General features: G+C 52.4%; 4 protein-coding genes across 4 annotated transcripts; 2 read left to right on the top strand and 2 right to left on the bottom strand.

Annotated features, from left to right (window-relative positions):
- Nucleotides 1-5,047: 5,047 nt before the first annotated feature.
- Nucleotides 5,048-5,833, top strand: LY79DRAFT_517749 (6-phosphogluconolactonase; the record flags this gene model as incomplete). Its single annotated transcript, XM_060554962.1, has 1 exon — nucleotides 5,048-5,833. The coding sequence occupies one exon, from the start codon at nucleotides 5,048-5,050 to the stop codon at nucleotides 5,831-5,833; it is 786 nt and encodes a 261-aa protein (XP_060412936.1).
- Nucleotides 5,834-8,059: 2,226 nt separating this feature from the next.
- Nucleotides 8,060-9,116, bottom strand: LY79DRAFT_670618 (uncharacterized protein; the record flags this gene model as incomplete). The annotated part of the gene is made up of 4 exons (XM_060563801.1): nucleotides 8,060-8,269; nucleotides 8,323-8,391; nucleotides 8,755-8,958; nucleotides 9,009-9,116. The coding sequence occupies 4 exons, from the start codon at nucleotides 9,114-9,116 to the stop codon at nucleotides 8,060-8,062; spliced, it is 591 nt and encodes a 196-aa protein (XP_060412935.1).
- A 5,456-nt stretch (nucleotides 9,117-14,572) lies between these two features.
- On the bottom strand, nucleotides 14,573-17,527 carry LY79DRAFT_242131 (glycosyl hydrolase family 3 N terminal domain-containing protein). The gene is made up of 2 exons (XM_060551753.1): nucleotides 17,044-17,527; nucleotides 14,573-16,986 (listed from the first exon to the last, which is right to left on the bottom strand). The coding sequence occupies exons 1-2, from the start codon at nucleotides 17,127-17,129 to the stop codon at nucleotides 14,649-14,651; spliced, it is 2,424 nt and encodes an 807-aa protein (XP_060412934.1). The 5' UTR covers nucleotides 17,130-17,527; the 3' UTR covers nucleotides 14,573-14,648.
- Nucleotides 17,528-18,732: 1,205 nt separating this feature from the next.
- LY79DRAFT_557099 (uncharacterized protein) lies at nucleotides 18,733-19,974 on the top strand. The gene has a single exon (XM_060558073.1). The coding sequence runs from the start codon at nucleotides 19,037-19,039 to the stop codon at nucleotides 19,955-19,957; it is 921 nt and encodes a 306-aa protein (XP_060412933.1). The 5' UTR covers nucleotides 18,733-19,036; the 3' UTR covers nucleotides 19,958-19,974.
- Nucleotides 19,975-21,081: the final 1,107 nt, after the last annotated feature.

The raw sequence follows: 21,081 nt of genomic DNA, 5'->3' as shown, positions 1-21,081 counted from the left end.
TGTCTAAAGGATTGCAATTTCGAGCCTTTTCGGCAACGGGACCGGGGCAAGCCCACAAGGGTCAGGCTACTTTATGACAACCCTGCCTGGATCGAACCGCTGGAATTTCGAGATGCGGCTGCGAGAGGAAGGAGCCGGAAAGCGGACGGAGGGAAAAAAATATATGTAGAGAAGGAATGGAATCGTAGAGAAGGGTGTATGTATGTCCTTTCTTTGCCCGTAACTGGGGAAATGGACGTGGCTGCTTTTGGTGGATGACGGCGTCCAAACCGATGCTAGTTCGCCTTTTTATTTTATTTTATTTTTAATTTCAAGCCGCAGCTTATTCTCCCACCCTCGGGGCTGGGGTTCCTTTTTCGGCTTCTTCTTTGGTCTGTTTGACGCTCTTAGCAGGAGGTTAGTCGATTGATCCAGGTCAGTCCCAGTAAGACGGAGACTTTTGACACTTGGTTGATAGCAGTTCCGTTCAGGCGTGCCGTTATTTGAGGGGTAGCTTGAGGGAAGCAGCAATCGTAAGACGGTTTTGTCGTCCGGAGAGAGGAGAGAAGAAATTTGCAACACGTCCAATTGGATATTCGCGTGGATGGCAGTTCGTTCGTGCGCAATGACAAGTGGGGGGGTCTGGACCCTTGAAAAATGGAACTTCAGGGTCCTCACGCGTGGAGGGGTAAAATTGCTCTGCCTGCCTGGTACTTGGACATTGCGTAGCAGCCGCTCGTAACACTATCCGCAAGCGCAACACTCGAAGCTTCTACCCTGACGTTGACTCGTGAGGCGCGATGCCGTGACTGGAGGAGAGAGCACCCGGGCATCCATGCCACACCCCTTGGCTCCCCAGGGAGCCCCGGGAGAGGGGAGGGGGGGGGGGGGGGGGGGGGGGGTAAGTGACCCTTAACTATCTACACTACGGATACAATGTAGATACCCACACGCAATACATGACGAACCTTTGATGCTGGTCGGACAGAGTGGTTGGTGGCAGCTGGCAGCAAGCACCCTGGATGTAGGAGGGAGGTAGCGTAACGTAGACGCGTACGGATACCGGTAGGATACGTTTGTTCTTCCGGTACGGATGGATACACTAGCTACCGCCATCACATCACCATCGGGGTAGGTAGGATAGGGATCCCAAGCTTGTCCGTGCATGATCCCTTCCTCCACCCCGTGGTTTGCGTTTTTGTCGCGAATGGGGGTTGGGGCTTTCTTTCTCCAAGGAACGGCATGCCGGGTGACGTCACCAACCAGAGCCCATTTTCTTTCATCCCGTCATTCGCCTTTTGGCTTTCTGCCTTGCCTCCTCGTGGGTTCCTGCTTCTTTTGCATTGGCTTTCGGCGTGGCATTTCACATGCCACCTCAGCCAGTGACGGGTTTGTCTAGGGATAAGCAAGCTTCTCTGGGTACAAGTAGGTAGTTTACCTACTGTGGTGAAGTGGTGTACAAAACAATACATGTCACGAAATACACTTGCATTAGATCGGCCTACTACTAGGTAGTTACCGGTAGTTGGCATAACTGGCCCCTCTCGAATCCCTTCCGCGGCGTCGCCCCTAGGCTCGAGAGCACACCGTTTTGGCGTCGTGCCAAAGTTATTTCCATCGTCCGTGTCCCTCATTCTCCTTGTCAGCCAGTGCCTGATCGGCATCCGGGGGCAGCAAGGACACGCAGAACGAGGCTTGCTTTCCTGGGCCCTGGCACCCTCCCTGGTCGTCATAATGCTGCGTGCCGCGCTGCCGTCTGGTTGGCGATAGGGGTCCAGGTGATCGTTGGCCTTGTTGCAACCTCTGCCCCGCTGTCTGCCGTTCATCGTCAATTCGGGAAACGTCCAACATGGATCCTCTGCAGGCTCTGGCCCCCCCCGTGGACGCGATTGTGCGGGCTCCCTGCGTCGTCTAGCGTGTGGTCTCGCGGCGCGGGTGGGCACACCGCCATAGATGATATGATGATGCCCACATTCTGCAGTACGCTGTAAACTGCCCGTAACTTACATGCAAATCGAACGATTTCGATGCCTCTTCAATTTCCTCTCATTCGGACAACGCGCATGGCCAAAGTAGCCGGACCGTTTGTAGATGATGCTATCGCAGCATTCCGTTTCAAAAGGCGGCGGTTCATCACTTAAACGGTGCAACCCAAGTCCCCCTCGCACATGAAATTTGGGGCGATGACGACAGCGTCTCCGCTACTGTCGGACCAAGTTCCTGGTGAGCAACCCCCCCCCCCCCGTCCAAACCCAGCGCTTCATGATGTTCCCATGAAGCCGGAGAGTAAGAGGCTCCCGAGTCAGGCCGGCGCTATGACGTCATTGTCAAGATTATCTCGATGCGCAAAACAGCCTCGTCACGCTCCATCGAATCCACGCCCAGCTCTATTTGATGTATCCAAGGACCCTGCGGCATATTCCGAGTCATGCAGGTTTCTATCAAACGGGTAACGCAGCGGTACCCTGTTCTTGTCGAGAGCCCCAGCAGCATCCATACCAGCTACATACAGTAACTAGACAATGGCTGTTGCGAACGCGAAGAAGGCTGACGGCAACAGCACACGACAAGGCTTTTGCGGTAGCGTCTTGCAGAAAACCGCAAGCATCATCATTTGCGCTGGGAGATTGGGTAATGTCGTCGAATTGACATAACGTCTATTGTCTCAGCAATGACTGAAGAGCGAATCCTTGAACATAGCATCCCCAGGTATTTGTTGCATGTTTATGCAGTCCAAATAGTCTATGTAGTGATCGCCTCGGTCTTCTGGCCGATATGTTTCCGATCGGGCTGCATCGATGATTCCATGAGCCGAGTTGTCATCTTCGTCAGCGTCGCCGTGGTCTCTGGACGCCTATGTTGATGTTGGTGTCGACAGTAGCACGATGTGTTGCCGAGCAGGTCCCCAACACTCAACAGCCGTCCGTTTAAATCAAAACCAGTGTGCAATCTCCATCTTTTCTAATCAGTAGTAGTCCGCAGCTGAAGTTGCGATGGTTCATGGGCCGGTGGGCGTTCTAGACTCCTTCCCGGAATCTTTGACACATGCCAGAGACCGGCAGGTAACACAGCAACAACGTGGCGAAATGGCTTGCTCGTGCTCTTGTTGCAGCACCTTGGTGCTGATGCAAGGGGCGGGGGCGGGCATCAAGGCCGGGGAAGTCAAGGCCCCTCCCACCGGGCGTCGGACAATAGCGGCTGACGAGCCGGCAAGCGGACAGTTGGCTGGCCAAGGGCGAACGTGGTTCCGGAAACATAGTCGGCTATCCCGGAATTGAGCTTCGATGGCGGAGGCTTTGACGGAGGCTGCGTCAGGCAGACAGAATTGATTGGAAAGGCCAGGAATCGGACTTGTGGTGGTGAAACGTCGGTAGTTGGCTTGGTGTGGCTGGTGGGCCGGAAAATTGTTTCTTTTCTGCGGTGCGGTTTCCTTTCATTGCACACAGGCGAGGCGACGGGAAACGGTCGAACCTTCCCTCGAGCAATGAGCAACGACCGCTGGGATGTCCGATGCTCCTGCCACATACACCGGATGGGCATTGTCCGTCCCTTCCACGTCCAGTGCTTGCCTGCGCCTGCATCTTGTCCTGCAAATACCGCATTGAGGGGAGCAGGAGAGGGTCACTACTGCCTAGGTAGGTAGGTAGGTAGGTAGGTAGATAGGTATGCAGTGTAAGTGAGTGAATGTACTTGCTCTATTCGGATAATCTTTTGCAGCGCAGAGTTCGGTTCCCCGGTGAAAGAAAAGCCGGGTTATTGTACCTATACATACAGCTATATCCGACCTTTACTGTTGTTATTCGCCTAAATGCACGTGAACGAAGAGCTCCAACCGCGGTCTCTAGTGGCGTTGCTGCATTCCAACCCATCGCCTTGGCGTCTCGTCACAAATCACCCCTCGCTCAATCACCTCACCACCCGCCGGCCATTCGACAGCTGCACAGAGACGGATAGACGGATAGACGGATAGACAGACCTCATCCGCCCTGGGCACCGACGCTTCCTGTCCCAGACTACAAACCACTTGACGTTGCCGCACGATGACAGTGTTGTTAGCAAATCACTGTGGGTGCCACCCAATGGACCCAGCTTTGCAAACATGTCATGGTCAGTGTTGCTGTGCCCTCCTCCTCTGCAACACAGAGACGAGACATCCCGCAAGCCAAATCGTCTCGGCAAAGTACCGACATGATCTTCCTGAGAGAGATATTGCTTCTATTGCGAACACGTCAGATATTGGAGATAGATAATCCCGCATTGCCTTCACCCACCACCAGTCTACAATAGCTGGTCCGCTGGGAACGTCGCTTCCCCCACCGGATCACACCCTCTTGCGCGCGCCTCGCCAGGGGTCAGTCAGACTTTCCCCCCTCTTCCCGCCGTTATTATCGCAAATCGCTGGTGAAACGTACTTCGTGCGTGTGCGTGCTGTCCGAAGATCCTGCGCACATCCGCCCGCACTATCTGCGCTTCATGCTATCCGCTTATTGCCGCCAGCCATCGAGCACAAAGCGAAGCGTTTTGATTTGGAGGACCCAAGCTCAGTCTTCATCCGGCCTTAAGCATAATAACGCATTGGCTCAACCCATAGCTTGAGCTGCCGTCTCTGCCTGCGCCCTCTACTTATCTATCTCTGCCTCGTGCTTGTACCGTACCTTGGCCCCGCTATCAGTTTTTTTTTTTTGTCCTTTCCACATTTTTTCAGACATCTGGAAACGTCCATGACCCATTCCGCCGCTTCGTTCTTGAACCGACCCTCGGCCCTTATTACCTACCTACCCGAGTAGAGCACAGAGCAGAGAGAGCCGTCCCTCCCCGCGCCTGGAGCCTCCTTCGCCTGAACTGTCACACCTTCCACGTCCTTGGACCTGCCAACGCAAAAGGATCGCATCCCGCAGAACGAAGTCGAAGTTGTACACAGCTTCTCCAATTCCGGACTACCCCTCTTTCTGCACCAACAACAGGCCGTTTTTTCCCCCCGCCTCAATCCTTTCCCCCCTTTTACAACCTCGCTTTCGACATCAATCTTCCACGCCACCCCGCCTTCCACATATACCTTTACCCCACCATGAGCAACAAACAGCCGAACCTCTTCGCTTACCCGTCGGTTGACGCCCTCGCGCCTGCTCTGCGATCCTACGTCATCCAAGCACAGAATGCCGGCCTGAGCCGTCACGGCGCTTTCAAGGTCGCCGTCTCGGGCGGTTCCCTGCCCAAGACTCTGGCACAGGCACTCCTGGCCCCTTCGTCTGGGCCCGATGACCAAGTCCACTTTGGCAAGTGGGAAATCTTCTTCGCCGACGAGCGTGCCGTGCCCCTCGACCACGAAGACTCCAACTATGCTCTTCTCAAGAAGGAGCTTCTCGACAAGATCCCCGCCGAGCTCGGTGCCCCGACCGTCCACCCCATCGACACCACCTACCTGAACGACACTCAGGAGCTCGCCGACCAGTACGAGAAGACGCTCGTTACCAGTTTTGCCAGCCGCGACAGCGTGCGTCTGCCCATCTTCGACCTCCTCCTGCTGGGCTCTGGACCCGACGGCCACACCTGCAGTCTGTTCCCCGGCCACGAGCTGCTGCGCGAGACCACCGCCTGGGTCGCCCCTATCGAAGACTCGCCCAAGCCCCCTCCCAAGCGTATCACCCTTACTCTCCCCGTCGTCAACCACGGCGTCAAAATTGCCTTTGTCGCCACTGGTGGCGGCAAGAAGGAGATCATGAAGAGAATCTTTGAACACGGCGACGGTCTTCCCTGCGCCCTCGTCAACGAGGGCGCCGGCGACCGTGTCAGCTGGTTCGTTGACAACGCTGCCGTCGAGGGCGTCAGCTACCCCCGCCGTCCCTTCTTGTGAGCAACACAGTAGTAGTGGACGACCGGAGCGGAGGGAGGAAGGAAGCCGGACATGTGGAGGATGATTGCGCATTAAAAGATTTGTTGCTCATTTTCAGATAGACGGGGATTCGATGAACGGCACATCTCCGGAAGAGATGGAATTTCAAAGAGGATCAATCGCAGAACACATTCGGGCATCTTGCGAGCGTCGCAGGCTTGCCCCCAGACCTTCTCCCACCATTCCTTGGGGTTTCTCGTCAAAGCCTTTGTTCTCTGGATCTGTTGGCCTGGCCCCGAATTTTTTGATATCCATCGACGCCAAAACATTATGATTTCATGATACGAAGGAAATGAGACAGAGGCAGAAAAGGAAGGACCCTACCGAACGGATCCGGCACGCTGCCGCCATATAGCACGTTTAGCAGTAGATAGTACGACGGCGTCTCTCTTGACGAAGAGGGGAAACCTGAGTGCAAAAAAAAAAAAAAAAAAAAAAAAAAATCATGGAGGTCAGCTCATCCGGCGCACATGTGATCAGCCCGCACCCACGTATCCGAATCCAAAGTCATGTCTTCCTTCGCCCCTGTTGTGGCCCCGGGCGACGGGTAAGCCCGTGAGAATGGGGCGTCATCGCATTGTGGAGCGGGTGTGTCTGGTTCTGCATTTCCCGCATCATAGTAAGTACCGTGTGTGCGCCACCCCTTGTCTGCCTTGGTGAAACGCCACATATCTCACCCCGCCGATGACGATCCCCTATAGGGCTGAGGACGAAACACTTCCTCATCTTCTGCCACCTTCGTTATTGATATTGCGGGAAGATCATCAAGGGGGGGCGGTGGGCCGTTGGGGAGTCTAAATCCACTTCAAGTCATGTCCTCATGTCTGGGGAGAGAAGGGGAGTTGACGAACTTTTCTTTTCTTTTCTTATTTAAAAGAAAGAAAAAAACCCAGACGTGGATAATAGTACACGAAACTGAGTCACGCGGAAGTAGTCGATACTGTTCGAGCTGGCATTGAGCAGGAGAAAAAGAAAAAGCGAAAGAAAAAAAAAAGACTTGACGGGCGACGCGGCGGGAAATGACGTCGTTGAGGGGGTAGAGAGACAGACACAGTCTAGGCCTTCCTGGGCCAAAAGATCCGCTTCCTTCGAGGGGAGGAAGAGGGGGGAGGGCCCGGGGACCCGGCGTGTATCATTCCGGAAGCGCGAGCGGGCAACGCCACTGCCCGTCCCTCCCCCCTCCTTTTTGCACGCAGGGCCTGACGGTCCTGACTAGCCGCCGGTCCGGGTGTCTTGGGGGCGGGGTAAAGTTGAGCGAGACGAGCCTGACGACGAGTGAAGGCCGTGTTGGCATGGGGGGCATGGGGGGGCACGTTGAGCGCCGGCCGGCTTCCCTCTTCCCCAGTACGGTGTGGGTTTCGCCCGAGGACATTGCTCCTCCTGTTCGCTGTCGATGGGATTCCGGGACGGTCATCGAAAGATGCCACGTTCGAACGAGTCAAGAACGTTGGAATGCTGTTAGTTGCAAGATCTGGGGAGACAGGTAGATTGTCTCTTGGAGTACCTCTTGATGGGTTGCTGTTCCTTCTGCGGCATACCCTATAGAAGTAGCGCGGCGATTCAAGTGAATTGAGTTCTGTCTTGGATGAGAGCACGGCCCCCAACCGTAGTCACTGTTTCTTGAGCTCGCCCTTGGGGAGAGAAGGGCCAAAAGTAAGGGAACGGTCATCGAAGGCGGCCTTCGGTGAAACAGAGTGGAGTGGCTGCAATACCAACACAATGTCTCTTTTATGATCTATGCTCTGCAGGAAGAGGCAGAGTCGGCCGGCGTGCCAAAGAGACTAGGTTAAACTTGGCAGATACCTACAAAGTCTCTTCAACTCCGTGCGCTCAGACCAGGGACGGAAATAATATGTCGTTATCTAAAGGCCCGCCTACATGTAGATATCGGGGGAACCGTTTGAGCTTCTGCGAGAAAGACGAGTAGAAAGATACGAGTCCTTTTTGGCTTCACTGCGGGCGATGATCATCATGAGCGAGGGGCTCCCGAGCAAGAACGAAGCAAGGAATCACGGATACAATAAGTCAGGTTGATTCTCTAACCTGGCCCCCATATATTTGTCTAGTCACGGCCCGTATACTCACAGAAGGCTCTTGGAGGGCATGTAAAAGAATCGGAAAAGTTAAAAGACACAGTCCTCAGGGAGTCCTGGAAAGCAGTGCGCCACATGGCCGGGCTGATGTCTCCTAGTCCCTGCGGAAGACGGCTGGACGGCCGGAACAAGACCAGTAGTAGGCCTTTGAGGAGTACTCGTAGTCGCTGCTGTAGGTTGCTGTCTGCGGGTACGGGCACAGGATACAGTCATGCGTTGCGTTGCCGACGGCCACGCTGACCAGCTTGTACTCCCAGAGGCGTAGCTGCTCAAGGAGCCCGACCGCCGCGCCCACTGCGCCCTCCTGAAGCAGTGGGTGAGGCCGGAGGCTTCAAAGTACCGTTGAAATTCCCGGACGTCGGGGCTAATGTCTGGCACGGCCTTGTAATAATTATCGGTTGCCGTGGGCGTAATGGTATCATCGGCCTGTCGGGGAACGTGTCAGCCGTCCTGATTGCCAAAACGGATGGGGGACGAAGAGAAAGTATGGCGGGGGGAGGGGGAGGGGGTGTGCTCACTAAGCCATGTGAGAAACCATTTTCCCTCACGCGGCCTTGGAGGCCCTCGGGTCCGGGTCGACGGCATCCAGCAAAGACTAAAACCGGTCGTCCGCACGTACAAGCGTATCGAATCCCGTACGGTTCGGGTTCGCCAAGACGAACACCGGGTTCCTGTCCAAGAAGAACCGGACCGACGAGGACCCAAGGACAAAGGGCGCCCTCCGCACCCCCATCCTAGCCGGAGGTCGTGACCGCGAGGCTCCCCAGCTCGAGCGGGAGCCCTCGCGACAATGCCGTCGTAGACGTCCGGGTATCGCTGGGCTAGCATGAGGCCCTGGTGCCCGTCTTCAGAGCAGCCGATCCGGTAGGAATACGTCGGCTCTTGCCTATAAAAGCTCTTGATGAGAGATTTGCCGGCCATTGCCTTCAAGGCGGATTCGCGTTTGTCAGTGGCCTGTCCGAAGGCGTTGCAGAAGAAACCGACATGAGAATCCTGAGCGGAAGGATATTGCCTGACGCAGCAAACTAGCGACTTGTACGTACCAAGTCGTTGAGAGAAACAGAGCCCAGGTTCTGCAAATTGTACAGGTTGACATTGCCAGGGGCTCTGGTAGTGAGACTCTGCGTGGAGCATACGCAGCTGCCTATCATTGCTACGAGTGAGACGTTCCTGCTGGTCGTATCTTGCATGTAGTGCCAAACTGTTGGCCGTACAGCATTGGTGCCAATCACAGTGAGCAATATAATTTACTCTCCCGAATAACCTGGCACTGCTAGATGGTCAGAATATACCCGGATCACTGCGTCTAACCTACAACCAGATTATAGTATCTGGGCAACCCGATGCGACTTCCGGTACTGTGCCACGCAGTACGGTGTATTTTTGTTAGCTTTCGGTGCGGGGCGTTTCTCTGCTTCGAGGCAGACCTGTCGGAGATGACAACCCGTCAATGATGTTGCACGGAGAAGAAGCTGTCACGATCAAAATATGTAATTTAAAGCTAAGTCGCGTCTATTGATGTGTACCAAAAGCCCAGACGCAGAACCGGGGTTGTTTGATCTTTCTGCGGGCTTGGATGTCCAGATATCAATGTCGAGAATGGAGTTGGGGACGATTGGCGACAAGGCTACACTACATATGCCACCCCTGGACAAAAGTCCAGCTAATCGCATGTGAAGGCCGAAAAGGTAAGACACTCCCCAGGTCGATGAACAAGCCCAAAGATAACAACTCTGGCTTGACCTTGCGGAAGGCCGCCCCCTTACCTAGGTACCTTCAGTTACGATAGCTTCATGCATTATTGGCACTTCGTATCAGCCTTTTCAAGTGCTATATCATGTGACGTTTCAATAATTACTCGCATTTTCTTCGCTATGTACTAGAAGAATAATCTTTCCATATCTTGACTCTCATAGTGTAAGCCTTTCTTGGCCCAATCCTCCCATGCCCCTGTGTGTGCTCCAACTCGTGACAGTAGTCATACGGGCAGCTCAGCAGGCTCCTGACGCCTCCCTATGCTGCTGGCCTGCGATGACCTCTCCTCGAGGACCTGCACGCTCTCCGCTAAGTGGCTGGTTCCCTGTTCTCGCGCAGGCCCCACTCCTGAACGTAATGTGTGCCAAGATCAAAATGTTGTGTTAGGTTTGTCATGACATTTGGTCCCGCACTTCATAAGGCAACCGACCAATGAACACGGGTACGGTGTGGCGGGCTTAGGGCATTGGCACATGCGTTGTCTTCCTGACTTTGTGTCTGCGAGTGTCCATGTTAGCTAGCGTTGCATTGATTCCATTAGCAAAAATACGTACAACAACAACCACCGAATCTACTAGACAATTGGTGGAGCTAGTTTAGGGTGAGGTATAATTAGCTTATGATTAGTTAAGGCGTTAAAGGAAGCCTACTGTCTATGAAAGGATTAGCATATGATGTTTGGTCGTGGGGTTTTATCTCAGCCTAGACTTACTTGATCATCGGAAGACACTGGAGTTGCAAGGCAGATTGCCGCGAGAGCTGTGAGTAATAGGAGAATGCACTTCATTGTGAACACCGGGTTTAGGCAGGCGGTGCCAAACTATAACAACTGACAAATAGACAGAATAAGGTAGGAAAACGAGCTTCTATTGTAGAGAAGCGTACTCTTGTTTGTAAAGATGGTTAGACATGCTTGTTTGTCTGTGGAATAGGGCAATTATGTAGTAGTCACGCGTCCGGAGCAAGCGAGAATAAGTGCTGATACGGAACGCCAAGAATACAGTACCGCGGGAATGGCAGTTCGCAATCAATGTGTCGGTGGGGCAACTATCATCAAGGCGGTGCCGGATTTAAATTGATAACCCTGCTATGCGCCAGACATTGACTTAAGATATGACTCGCAACTATGCATCTGCGGGCACGACTGCTATTCGGCTTGTCCGGGGCAAATTATGATCAGCCCATTGATTCTACACATCTGTCACCGTTACAGGCATATGTTTTGAGCTACAGCTGGAGCAGGCGGGGTTTTCTCTTATCTTTTCCTAGATATCGCCTACCTTCGTGGTGGGCATTACCAGCACAAACTGCGAGAATAAAAACACAATGACGACTGCCATAACCAACGTAAGACCCCACCTCGGACCACCCCTAATGTCGGACCATGCAAATACGCACCAAATTCACAGATTTACTACACTAAATCTACAGATTTAGCTATTTTATAAATATTAGAGAGAAGTCTAAAAGAGATGAGATTTTTAGTATACTTTCTCCTATAGAGTATAGTTAATATATAATATAAAAAATCTATATATATTTATTATACACTTAGTTATACCTATTTTACCTTATTTACTTTTATTAATAATAGCCTATAAATATAACTAGTATTATATAGCCTATAGAGAATTATACTATACTTATTTTGTAGTATATTACGCTTATTAAAAGCTATCTATAATTATTAAAGTGTAATGTACTTTAAGCCTGTCTCTGATTTTTAAGAAATAGTTAAGTTAATGCACTTCTCTTATCACTCTGCTATCTAGGGGTGGTCTGACATTAGGGGTGGTCCGAGTTATAGGGCGGGGTCTTACTCCATAATCACAATAGAGAAGAGGAAAGTCGAGCGCCTTCCACTGGGCCAACCGAGGAAACAGCAATTGAACCCAATTAGCAGATCTGCTCTTCGGAGTATGTCGCGATGCCTTTACGTAGTACGGCATCGCGCACCCTCGCGAGATTTCATCGGGCCGGAACATCTAATAGTCCGATACTCCCACCTACCCAACCCGCCCCGAAGATACGTATATCTACGGCGCAGACCAGGCAGTCTCACACGTAGAAAATTCAAGCCGTTTTCCTATGACTTTTCCCACCCAAAAAAGTGCATCGTGACAGTTATGAGCCCAGTTCGTTGTGTGAGGCTTTGTGCTACAATGGTCAAAGTGCAGAGTAACGTCTGAGCGTCATAGACCCTACAGATTTCAATCCCGTGAGGCCAGGCACAGGTCGCAAGCAAATACTCCACCTAGATAAGTCGAGTGATCAGACAAGCTGATAGTGTCCCCCCCCCCCCCCCCCCCCCCCACCTGTCAACCCGAGAGTACCGTGCACGATAACTGTGATAAACCTCAGCAGACAGTGGATTTAGTGATAACACAACTTCAAAAGGGATGGTCTTGGCCTATCCTGACCCGGAGCGCAGCGTAGGAAGCAGGGTGGGTTAGTACTATTCCAACTCTCCCCGGCGGGCAGCGGTAGAATGCTAGAGCAATTTGTTCGGCGGCCAGTGGTTAAGCCTATTTTGGAAGGCACTGCCACCACTGCCACAGCCGCCGTCCATAACCCATGCAAAAAACGCCCTTTTCGCCACAAATCCACCGTCGCTAACAGACACCTACGATGCCTAAGATAGAGCCCTCCTACCTAACCTTCAAAGAGTGCTAGCGACGCGTATAGATTTACTATTATAATAAGGGTATTGCCCTTTAAGCAAAAGGCTAGACTAATAAGCGTAATTAATTTAACTTTATCTACAGCTTAGCTAGTATTGCCTACTTTAGGCTACATAAAGAAATATATTGCCTAACTTTACGTAACTTTCTAAATCCTGGCCTTCTTTCTTATTGATTAGTTAAGCGAAATCTGAAATAGGCTTAACCCACTGGCCGCTAAACAAATCTCTCTAGCATTCTACCGCTACCCTCCCCGGCGGAGCCTTTTTGGAATTAAAAAAAATCTAAGAAAACTGGATTTGAACCTGCAGCCTTTAGGATATGAGGTTTATCGCTGTTATTGTGCACGGTACTCTCGGGTTGACAGGGGGGGACACTATCAGCTTGTCTGTAGACTCAGGTCAGGGACAGGTCGCAAATACTCCACCTAGATAAGTCAGACGGCAACTACCTATAGTTTAGCGAGATATACTCAATTAGAAGGTTAACAAGCGTTGTAATCTTCCCTAGGGCAATGCGTACCTTTAGGGGCTTCCCTGCCTGAAGGCAGACTACAGAAAAAGTGGTTTTCTGCAATCTGGGTGGGGGTGTCACGATGTGATATAGGGCGTTCGTTAATTGCTGCCCGCAATTAACGGCGTCGTTTGTGCGCTACAGGGTATCAATAAAGCCTTATTTTGCGCGCGGATCACAGACACAGGTTTTTCCCACTCAAAAGAGAATGATTGACAGAAACTACGGGCTCTACCTTGATGGATTGCCCGTCAGTTGTCCTTGATGGCTTGGGATCCAAAAAATGCCATCAAAGTAGCTATCTTTTAAATCTACAGTATACTGCTTGATGTTTGCACATATTTAGTCTATTACAAACGTGACAATGGCCCGAAGAATGCAAAACTATATTACAAGGCTCAGAAAAGAAGTGCGAAAAGTATGAAGGAAAACCGTGCCGACGTATGGAGTCAGCCGCCCCTCAGAGTGCGATGTTTTCAGCATCTGAAAGCCAAGCTTTGCAATACGCGGAGTCATTACTGGAACTGTTCCCTACGTGTTGGATCTTCCGGCACATTGTACCATGATATAAACATGTCTCCTCCCTGTCTGTGGAGGCGGATGAAGTAGCTGCGCCGGCGCTTGTTGAGTTAAGAGTAGTATGGCAATGAAAAATGTCGATTTCGGAGCAGCCTCCCTCTCTATGGGGGGGATCCTAAGACCCCTAGTATCGAGTTTCGGAGTATGGAAAGTATGCAGACACAGCCAAGTGACAGTTATGATTCGCTTTCGTCTATAGATAGTACCATGGAGCCATCATTTCTTGCAAATCATGATGTTCCATGTCCATTTCCCGGGTCTTAGTTGGGATCTTATCACGGATGACCGTCATGAAATGCAGCGGTTGGCCATCTGGCTCATATTGGCGTTCCCACTGATATGTTGGATAATTCTGCATGATTTTGGTAAAACCCGCGAGCAAGTTGCTGATGCTGAGCAAACGGGTCCTAGACAACCTATACTTATCATGTCCTAACCGGGTTGCGATTGTGCGGAGTTGTATCGTTGATTGTGCGTTGTGTTCTTGTTAATTAGCGTCCTTGCCCCATCCCTTTGCCGTGGCTGGATGGCCTCTGCTTATTCGGTTCCTTAAAAGAAACGGGACTTAATGTTTCAGCTATTGGATAAAGACCTATGCCCCATTTCGCCAGCGTAAGGTAATTGTCTCGAGGCTATCCAAGCCAATTCTCCTGAGCGGAGCACTAATACGTTGCGTTAGATCTGTGTTGACTTCATGCCATAGCACCATCGCCAAGTAATGATGCGTGGTACATACAATACGTGAAAATTGTACGCCCTAGTATCACACAATCGCTCTCTTGGCACATATTCCTAATAATCCATCGCTTAATGTCAGTCGACGAAACGTCATGGATGGCGTATCGAGCTTCACCCGCCTCTCAAGCTTAGACTCAAGTAAATGTCAGACCACAGAAAATGGATGCGAGCTGTCATTCAAGCAATGTGTTATGAGCTTTTTCTTTGAAATAAAGGCAACAGACGTCAACAGTTGCGATTTGGGCTCTAGCCTGAATTATCTTTAATCTATGAAGGCAACGGACTCTGACTAGGTTCGGACTGTAGGAACTATGATGGACACCTAACGCCCGTCTTTTCATGCCGCTGCTAATGCGACCCCCAGTGCATATCCTGAAGGGTCTCAGCAATCTACAGCTACTTCTGGCAGCTTCGTACTTAGGCTGGACCCAATGGCCTGTCGGACGGAGGCTGGATGTGGACCGGCACAGCGAAATCGTAGCTAGCCTTTGGGACAGGCAGGGAGTCGATCACAACAGGCTCGCCGGTGAGAGTGAAGTCAAAGACCAAAGATTTGTCGTTGTCCAGCTCTAAGGTATAGTCACCGGGGAAGATCGTCAGGTTTCCGTGGGAGTCTGATCTGGCGAACGAGCCGAGGGTTAATTTCAGCGTGAGCTGGTCGCTGGCACCAGCCTCGACGTCGCGAGCCCGCGAGTATGACACAAGCGACTTGTTCGGCCGCGGTACGGGGCCGGCGTTCTTGCTCGAGAGGAAGAGAAGACCGACGTAGTCAGATCTGACATTGCCCACGTTTTCGACAGTCACATTGACTGACGTGAAAGACGTGGTGTCTGTGACGTGTCCATCGGTCTGGGACCGTGCCCAGGAAATGATGTTGGAAATATCATATGTAGGCTCTAATGTGTCCTTCCAGGTAAAATCGAACTTGGTGTAGTGCAGACCGAACCCGAAAGGGAATACAGGCTCGCCGGTGAACCACTTGTAGGTCCTTCCCGGAAACGTCCCGTTTGGTTGGAGGTTGATGTTGAAGATGCTAACACAATCGGTGTAGCTGGCAGGGTACTGCGTGGTTGGCAATCGGCCAGCAAAGGACGCCTTGCCGACGACGAGATCATGCAGGGCCAAGCCTCCGGCCTGGCCTGGCAGCCCTGCCCAGAACAGGGCATTCACGTTGGCGTTGTTCACCAGGGCAGTGTCATCGACCTGTCCACCGCCGAACTGAGCAACGACCAGGGGCTTGCCTAGCATCGATAGTTGACTGATGAGATCGAGTTGGTTTCCTGGCCAGGTGATGGACACACGGTCACGCGCCTCCGCCTCGATAGTGGTGTCGATTCCACCGCAGAAGATGACAAGGTCGGAATCCTTGGCGGCAGCCAGTGCTTCCGCGAAGCCGCTGTCGCTGGTGCTGTTGATGTCGGTGCCCGCTGCATAGTTGACTTGCAGGCTGCTCTGCTGCGTGAAAGCCCAGAGAGGGCTCCGCACGAAGGGTGCTCTCCCCAAGTAGTTCCCTTGCATCTGCGTCGTGGCGTTGGCGAAGGGCCCGATGAGGGCGACGGACTTGTATTTGTCGTTGGCGAGCGGAAGGACACCGTCATTCTTGAGGAGGGTCATCCCCGCGCGAGCAGCCTGATAGGCAATCTGCTGCGCATCGACGGTCGACACGTCAGACCAGCCCAGTGAGCCATGGCTACTGCCATCGAAATATCCCACGGTGAAGAGTGCCTTGTACAGGCGCGTCAGAGCCTCGTCAACGCGTTCCTGCGTGACCTGGTTGTCGGCCAGGGAGCCGTTGAGGTGGAGGTAGGAGGAACCACACTCTAGATCTGTGCCAGCAGCCATCGAGACGGAGGCTGCGTCCTGCTCCGTGTCGGTGAAGTTGTGCAGAAGCCACACGTCCGTCACCGCGCCGCAGTCGGACACGACAAACTGATAGTCGTCGGTGAAGCCCCAGGTATCTCTGAGGACCTCCTTCAACAAATACTCGCTGCTGCATGCCGGGATTCCGTCGACACTGTTGTAGGAGCACATGACGCTGCCGACATGGCTGTCTCGCACACAGCGTCTGAAGGCGGGCAGGTAGTAATCCTGCAGGTCTTGCTGAGTGGGATTGTAGTTGTTGGCACGCCGGGCAGTTTCGATGTCGTAGGCAGCGAAGTGCTTGCAAGCAGCGATGATGACCTTGTCGGTGGGATCGCCGCCCTGCAGGCCCGTGACATAGCTCTGGACGTAATTGGAGACGACCAGAACGTCTTCCCCCGGGGTCTCTTGGCCTCGGCCCCATCGGGGATCCCGGAACGCGTTCATGTTGGGCGTCCAGAAGTTGAAGCCTGCATAGCCGTAGTTGCTGAAAGCGCGACCCTCCTTGCCGATGACCTGGCCGATTGCATTGAAGAGGTCGTCGTCGAAACTTGCCGCCGTCAGAATCGGCAAGGGAAAGCTCGTGGCGTGACCGAAGGGCTCCGAGTCTCCTGCGAACAGCACGCCAGGGGAAAAGCCAACCCCGTGAAGGCCCTCGTTCCACCAGGCGTGAGGTGGGAGCCCCAGCGACTTGACGCCGGCGGAGGCATCGACGAGATTACGAACCTTCTCCTCCACGCTCATGTCGTCCACGAGCGACGCAACCCGTTCGGAGATACTCTTCGAAACATCGCAGACGGGGTGCTCGCAGAGCGGGTAGGTTTGACAGGCGGGCGGAACAGGAACGGCGGATGCATCACGGCTTCCAGGGTTTGTGATTTTATACACAGACACGCTTCACACGCACACACTAAAGTCAGCCCAGCAAGCGTCAGGATAGGGCTCAACTTACTAGCCGGACGATCCGCACATGAGCGAAGGATCAGTGGGGCATTCCGTGTTACACTTATCATCGGACGTAGCAGGCGCGTCGCTCATGCTCGATCCACACAGGCATTGACTGTTGACACAACCTAGTTCAGCCCTTCACTTGTCTCTTATTTCACTCGCGAAGGCGTGTCCGGACTAACTCACGTTCCCGAAGAGATCGCCCCGTAGGCAAACCCTCTCTCTCCGCAGTAGTCGGAGCAAACCTGGGGGGTCATGGCGATGGAATACAGCTTCCCTTTGTTGAAGAAACCACCGCCGCCTTTGAAGCATCCCGCATAGTCTTTGGTGGCCGTATACGACGAGGAGCTGTCTTCGGAGCAAACGAAAGAGGCGGCCTGAGCCCCTGCTAAGAGTGAGAAGGCCGTCAAAACGGTTGGAGAAAGGAAAGCCATGGCGATGTCAAGTCTTGGGCCTCCAAACGAGCTGCTCCCACGCTGACTGCAAAGGTGATGAGGGCGATAGTCAAGCGCTTTATGACTGAAGGTCATTGTCGTCAACTTTGGAACCAGCCAGTTCCCGAGAATCCTCATCAAACAACTAGAAATGATGTTCAGTTGCATGTAGCTTTGCACTAAGACATGCCCAGCGACGCAGGTCGGGCGGGGGGGACCTTGCGATGTGGCTCTCGCCTACTGAGGGTTGGTTGGTACATTATACGACTACCTCGTATCCAACCTTAATAGTATGCGCGGCGGCGTCACGGACCTGGTCCCCGAGAAATCATCCTGAACACCCGCTGGTTAGTCAGTTGTTGTGAACCGGCCAATGGTCGCTGGATGGAATCAGTGACACGACCGAGGTAGCAACTAGAAGACCGGCAATTCTTTTGGGAAAACCTTGATAAATGAATCAAAGGTCCAAAGCCGCCGAGAAGAGGGCTGGTGACACCCTCCGCCCAACCAAAAGGCACAAGGTGCGATTTAGACACCACCAATTCGAGCCCTGCAGGGATGGTTGCGTTTGACGACGTCGAGTCAACTCTTCTGTCATTGGCTGCGGGGATGTCTGCCCGGTGGCAGTCGAAGAGAGAACAAACGAAAAACGGAGCTCTTACATCGGCACCCACCGAGCTACTTACAGGTTACTGGCAATCTCCAGTTCTGGGGTGTTCTGTTACGAGGTCATCGCCAACGAGTCAAGAGAGTTTCCGGCGCGTGCGGGCTGTTCGAAGAAACGAGTCGGTTCACCTTCCTACATGTAATCTTTCTTCATCATGACTTATGGCCAATCTACGTGGCGGCTCTTTCGACTCGCGGGGGTGCAGCTTGGCGAGCATGGGCGAATCATAGGATTATTCCCCGTAACACACGCCGCGGCTGTAGCAGAGACAACCGACATCCAAATGATCAGACGCCAAGACATCTAAGGAGGTAGCCAAACTCAAGAAAGTCTCAATCAACCCACTCTTTCACGACGTGACGCAGTCCTAGGTAGCATGGCCACCACCCTCGACGACGAGACGAGTAGGACGGATTAAGCTATCGGCTAGTCAGGGGTTCCCGTCTTTGACGGTTGTCTACAGTACCTGTATTACGCCTTAAAGCCCATAATAATGCCCCACCCTTGTCATCTATCATTTGTCGGCACGAGCCCATTCTAGCGCACACCGGAAGCCATAATTGCCTCCCCGGTGTGATTGCTGCCATGAGGTGCATCGGCTGAGATAGGTATGGTGAACTGCAGTGTGTTTGCAGTTTGGCCGCTGTCAATCAAAACCATGCTTTGATTTAGTTCGACCAGTCAGCCTCCTGGATGTCTTCTGATTTGCTCCATATTCGGCCTGGCCGCCACGCCACCTGCGGTGTAACTGAGTACTTGAGCTGGGCGGTGTAGGATCCCACCTTCTTACTATCTTTCCGGCCTCACGCCAGCAATATTTAACATACCGAGTCTTGCATTTCCTCGAAGGCTGGTGGCCCAAATAATTCATACATTCTTCTGTCTTAACACTTTTGATGCCAATGGCGGCCCAGCGTCCTGTCAACAGCTCAATTCGGGAGATCGATTCGCAGACCTGGTTGATCGGTGACCGACTCCTCCTTTCTCGATCCCCAGCCGCCTCGCCCCGTTGTTTGTGGGGCGACGGTTGTGGCTCATTTTACAGCATCTCCGAGGTGACCGAGGCACCACCCGTACTTCGATCACTCTCGACCCCGTCCTTGGAACTGATACGACTGGTCTACGACGCCGGCGATAGCTCCGCTGTTTGGGCAATTGGTAACGCTTTTCTCAAGATCAAGATCTCCAATCAGCCGAGAACGACACGGGAGCATGCCACACTAGCCGGCGTGAAGGCTATGAAACCTAGCTTCTCCATCCCGGATGTCCTCTATCATGGCGAATGGGACGGCCGACAGTATCTGATTTTATCCAAAGTACCTGGGCTGACCCTTGCCGATGCCTGGCCGACGATGGATGAGACCACAAAGTGTCACTACGTTGACCGAGTTGTGGGTGTTTGCAAGGAGTTAGGGGAGCTTCAAGCCGACCGGATTAGTGGCCTTGATAGGAATGAGCTTCTCGATCCACTCCTCATCAAGCGCGACGCAGAGGAGGATTTTAGTCATGAGAATCTGGTCAAGAGCTGCATGGAATTAGATATGGACTGCTCTAGTTTCATCTTCTCTCACTGCGATTTAGGGCCAGGTAACTTAATCATAGATAATGACGGCTCACTTGGTATCATCGATTGGGAGATGGCGGGGTTCGTACCCAAGGACTGGATCAGGACGAGGTTCTGCATCTCTGGCGGTTTGGATTTGCCTGGTGTAGGTGATGAAAGGGTTGATTGGCGACGACGTATGCAGAGACGGTTGGGTTTAGAAGGATATACTGAAATCGCTGATGAATGGATGAGTTGGTGGAGGGGAGAATAGAAAGGTTTCATTGAGCATTATCTGCGTATTCTCCGGGCACCAGTGTCACGCCCAAGCCCCGACGAATGATACGTGTTCCGTTTTTTGCCATGCTGTTGTTCTGTGGCTGTCTAAGGCCCTAGTTGATGTTATTACTGGGGGTTCTGAAAGAACAAAAGGAGGGACATGCCGGCAAAGCCTCTTATTTGACAACCTGAGGGATGTCCTTGCCGCAAGGTTTGCCATCCTTGGTCCCAGAACATTTGGTAGCTCCAGAAACATTATTGTACTGTACCCACAGCTTGAACAATTGACTGCATTGACTAGATCGAAGGAAGTGACCACTGCCATGATGACTGAACAGTAGCTTTGAGTGGATATGTAGGAAGTTAGGAGAATTCAGTTATAATGTTAGAGATAATGGTAGATGAATTAATGCACGGCTAGTCTAGGCCACAAGCTGTTCTTTTATAGCCAAAAATTATTAGCTCACTTCCTAAACTTCACTGTCCGCTCAAGGCCGCCGGCTAGGAGACATAAAGATATCACTTGCATGAACCACCTCGCTGGCCTGTAATTCCTCAGCCTGCCTCGTTTGATAAGCCAATTGCGTAAAAGAACAAGCCGAATGGCACGATTCCTTGAATACTGGTAGGTCTCATTAAGCAATGCTGACCACCATCAAATCTCAGAATGTTCTCTTCCACGTTGGCGCTAGTCTTATCACTTCTGCGAGTGTCTAGATGAAGCACTGGATATTAGTTCTTAACCCCATCCTACCAACCCCCTCAAGTTTCAGTGATCAGCTGCAGGTCTCTAAGCGCCCACTGGACGCCACACCATTGTGCTCGCTTCATCAGAGTGCAAGGGTTTGTAAATGCTGAGCCGCAATGATCTGAAATTAACGAGACAGCTGCAGAAGCCTTGCGTACGCAATATGTACAATACACGCCCGACTTTAGGTCCTTATCTCCTCGGAGACCATACTTCCTCTTCTTTATGCTTCTCCTCTGGGAATTCGCTAAACCAAAAACGCCGCTCAAATTCTTCGTCATCAGCTCCATTTTGCCCGGTAATTCCAGGGAATGGTTCGTGACCGACCATTAAGAAGATTGTTGCTTGTCACCGAGCAGTATGTTGCAGTG

Source organism: Colletotrichum navitas, assembly GCF_030913465.1.
Source record: "Colletotrichum navitas strain CBS 125086 chromosome Unknown LY79scaffold_39, whole genome shotgun sequence".
NCBI lineage: Eukaryota > Fungi > Ascomycota > Sordariomycetes > Glomerellales > Glomerellaceae > Colletotrichum > Colletotrichum navitas.
This window is presented reverse-complemented; position numbering and strand designations above follow the sequence as displayed.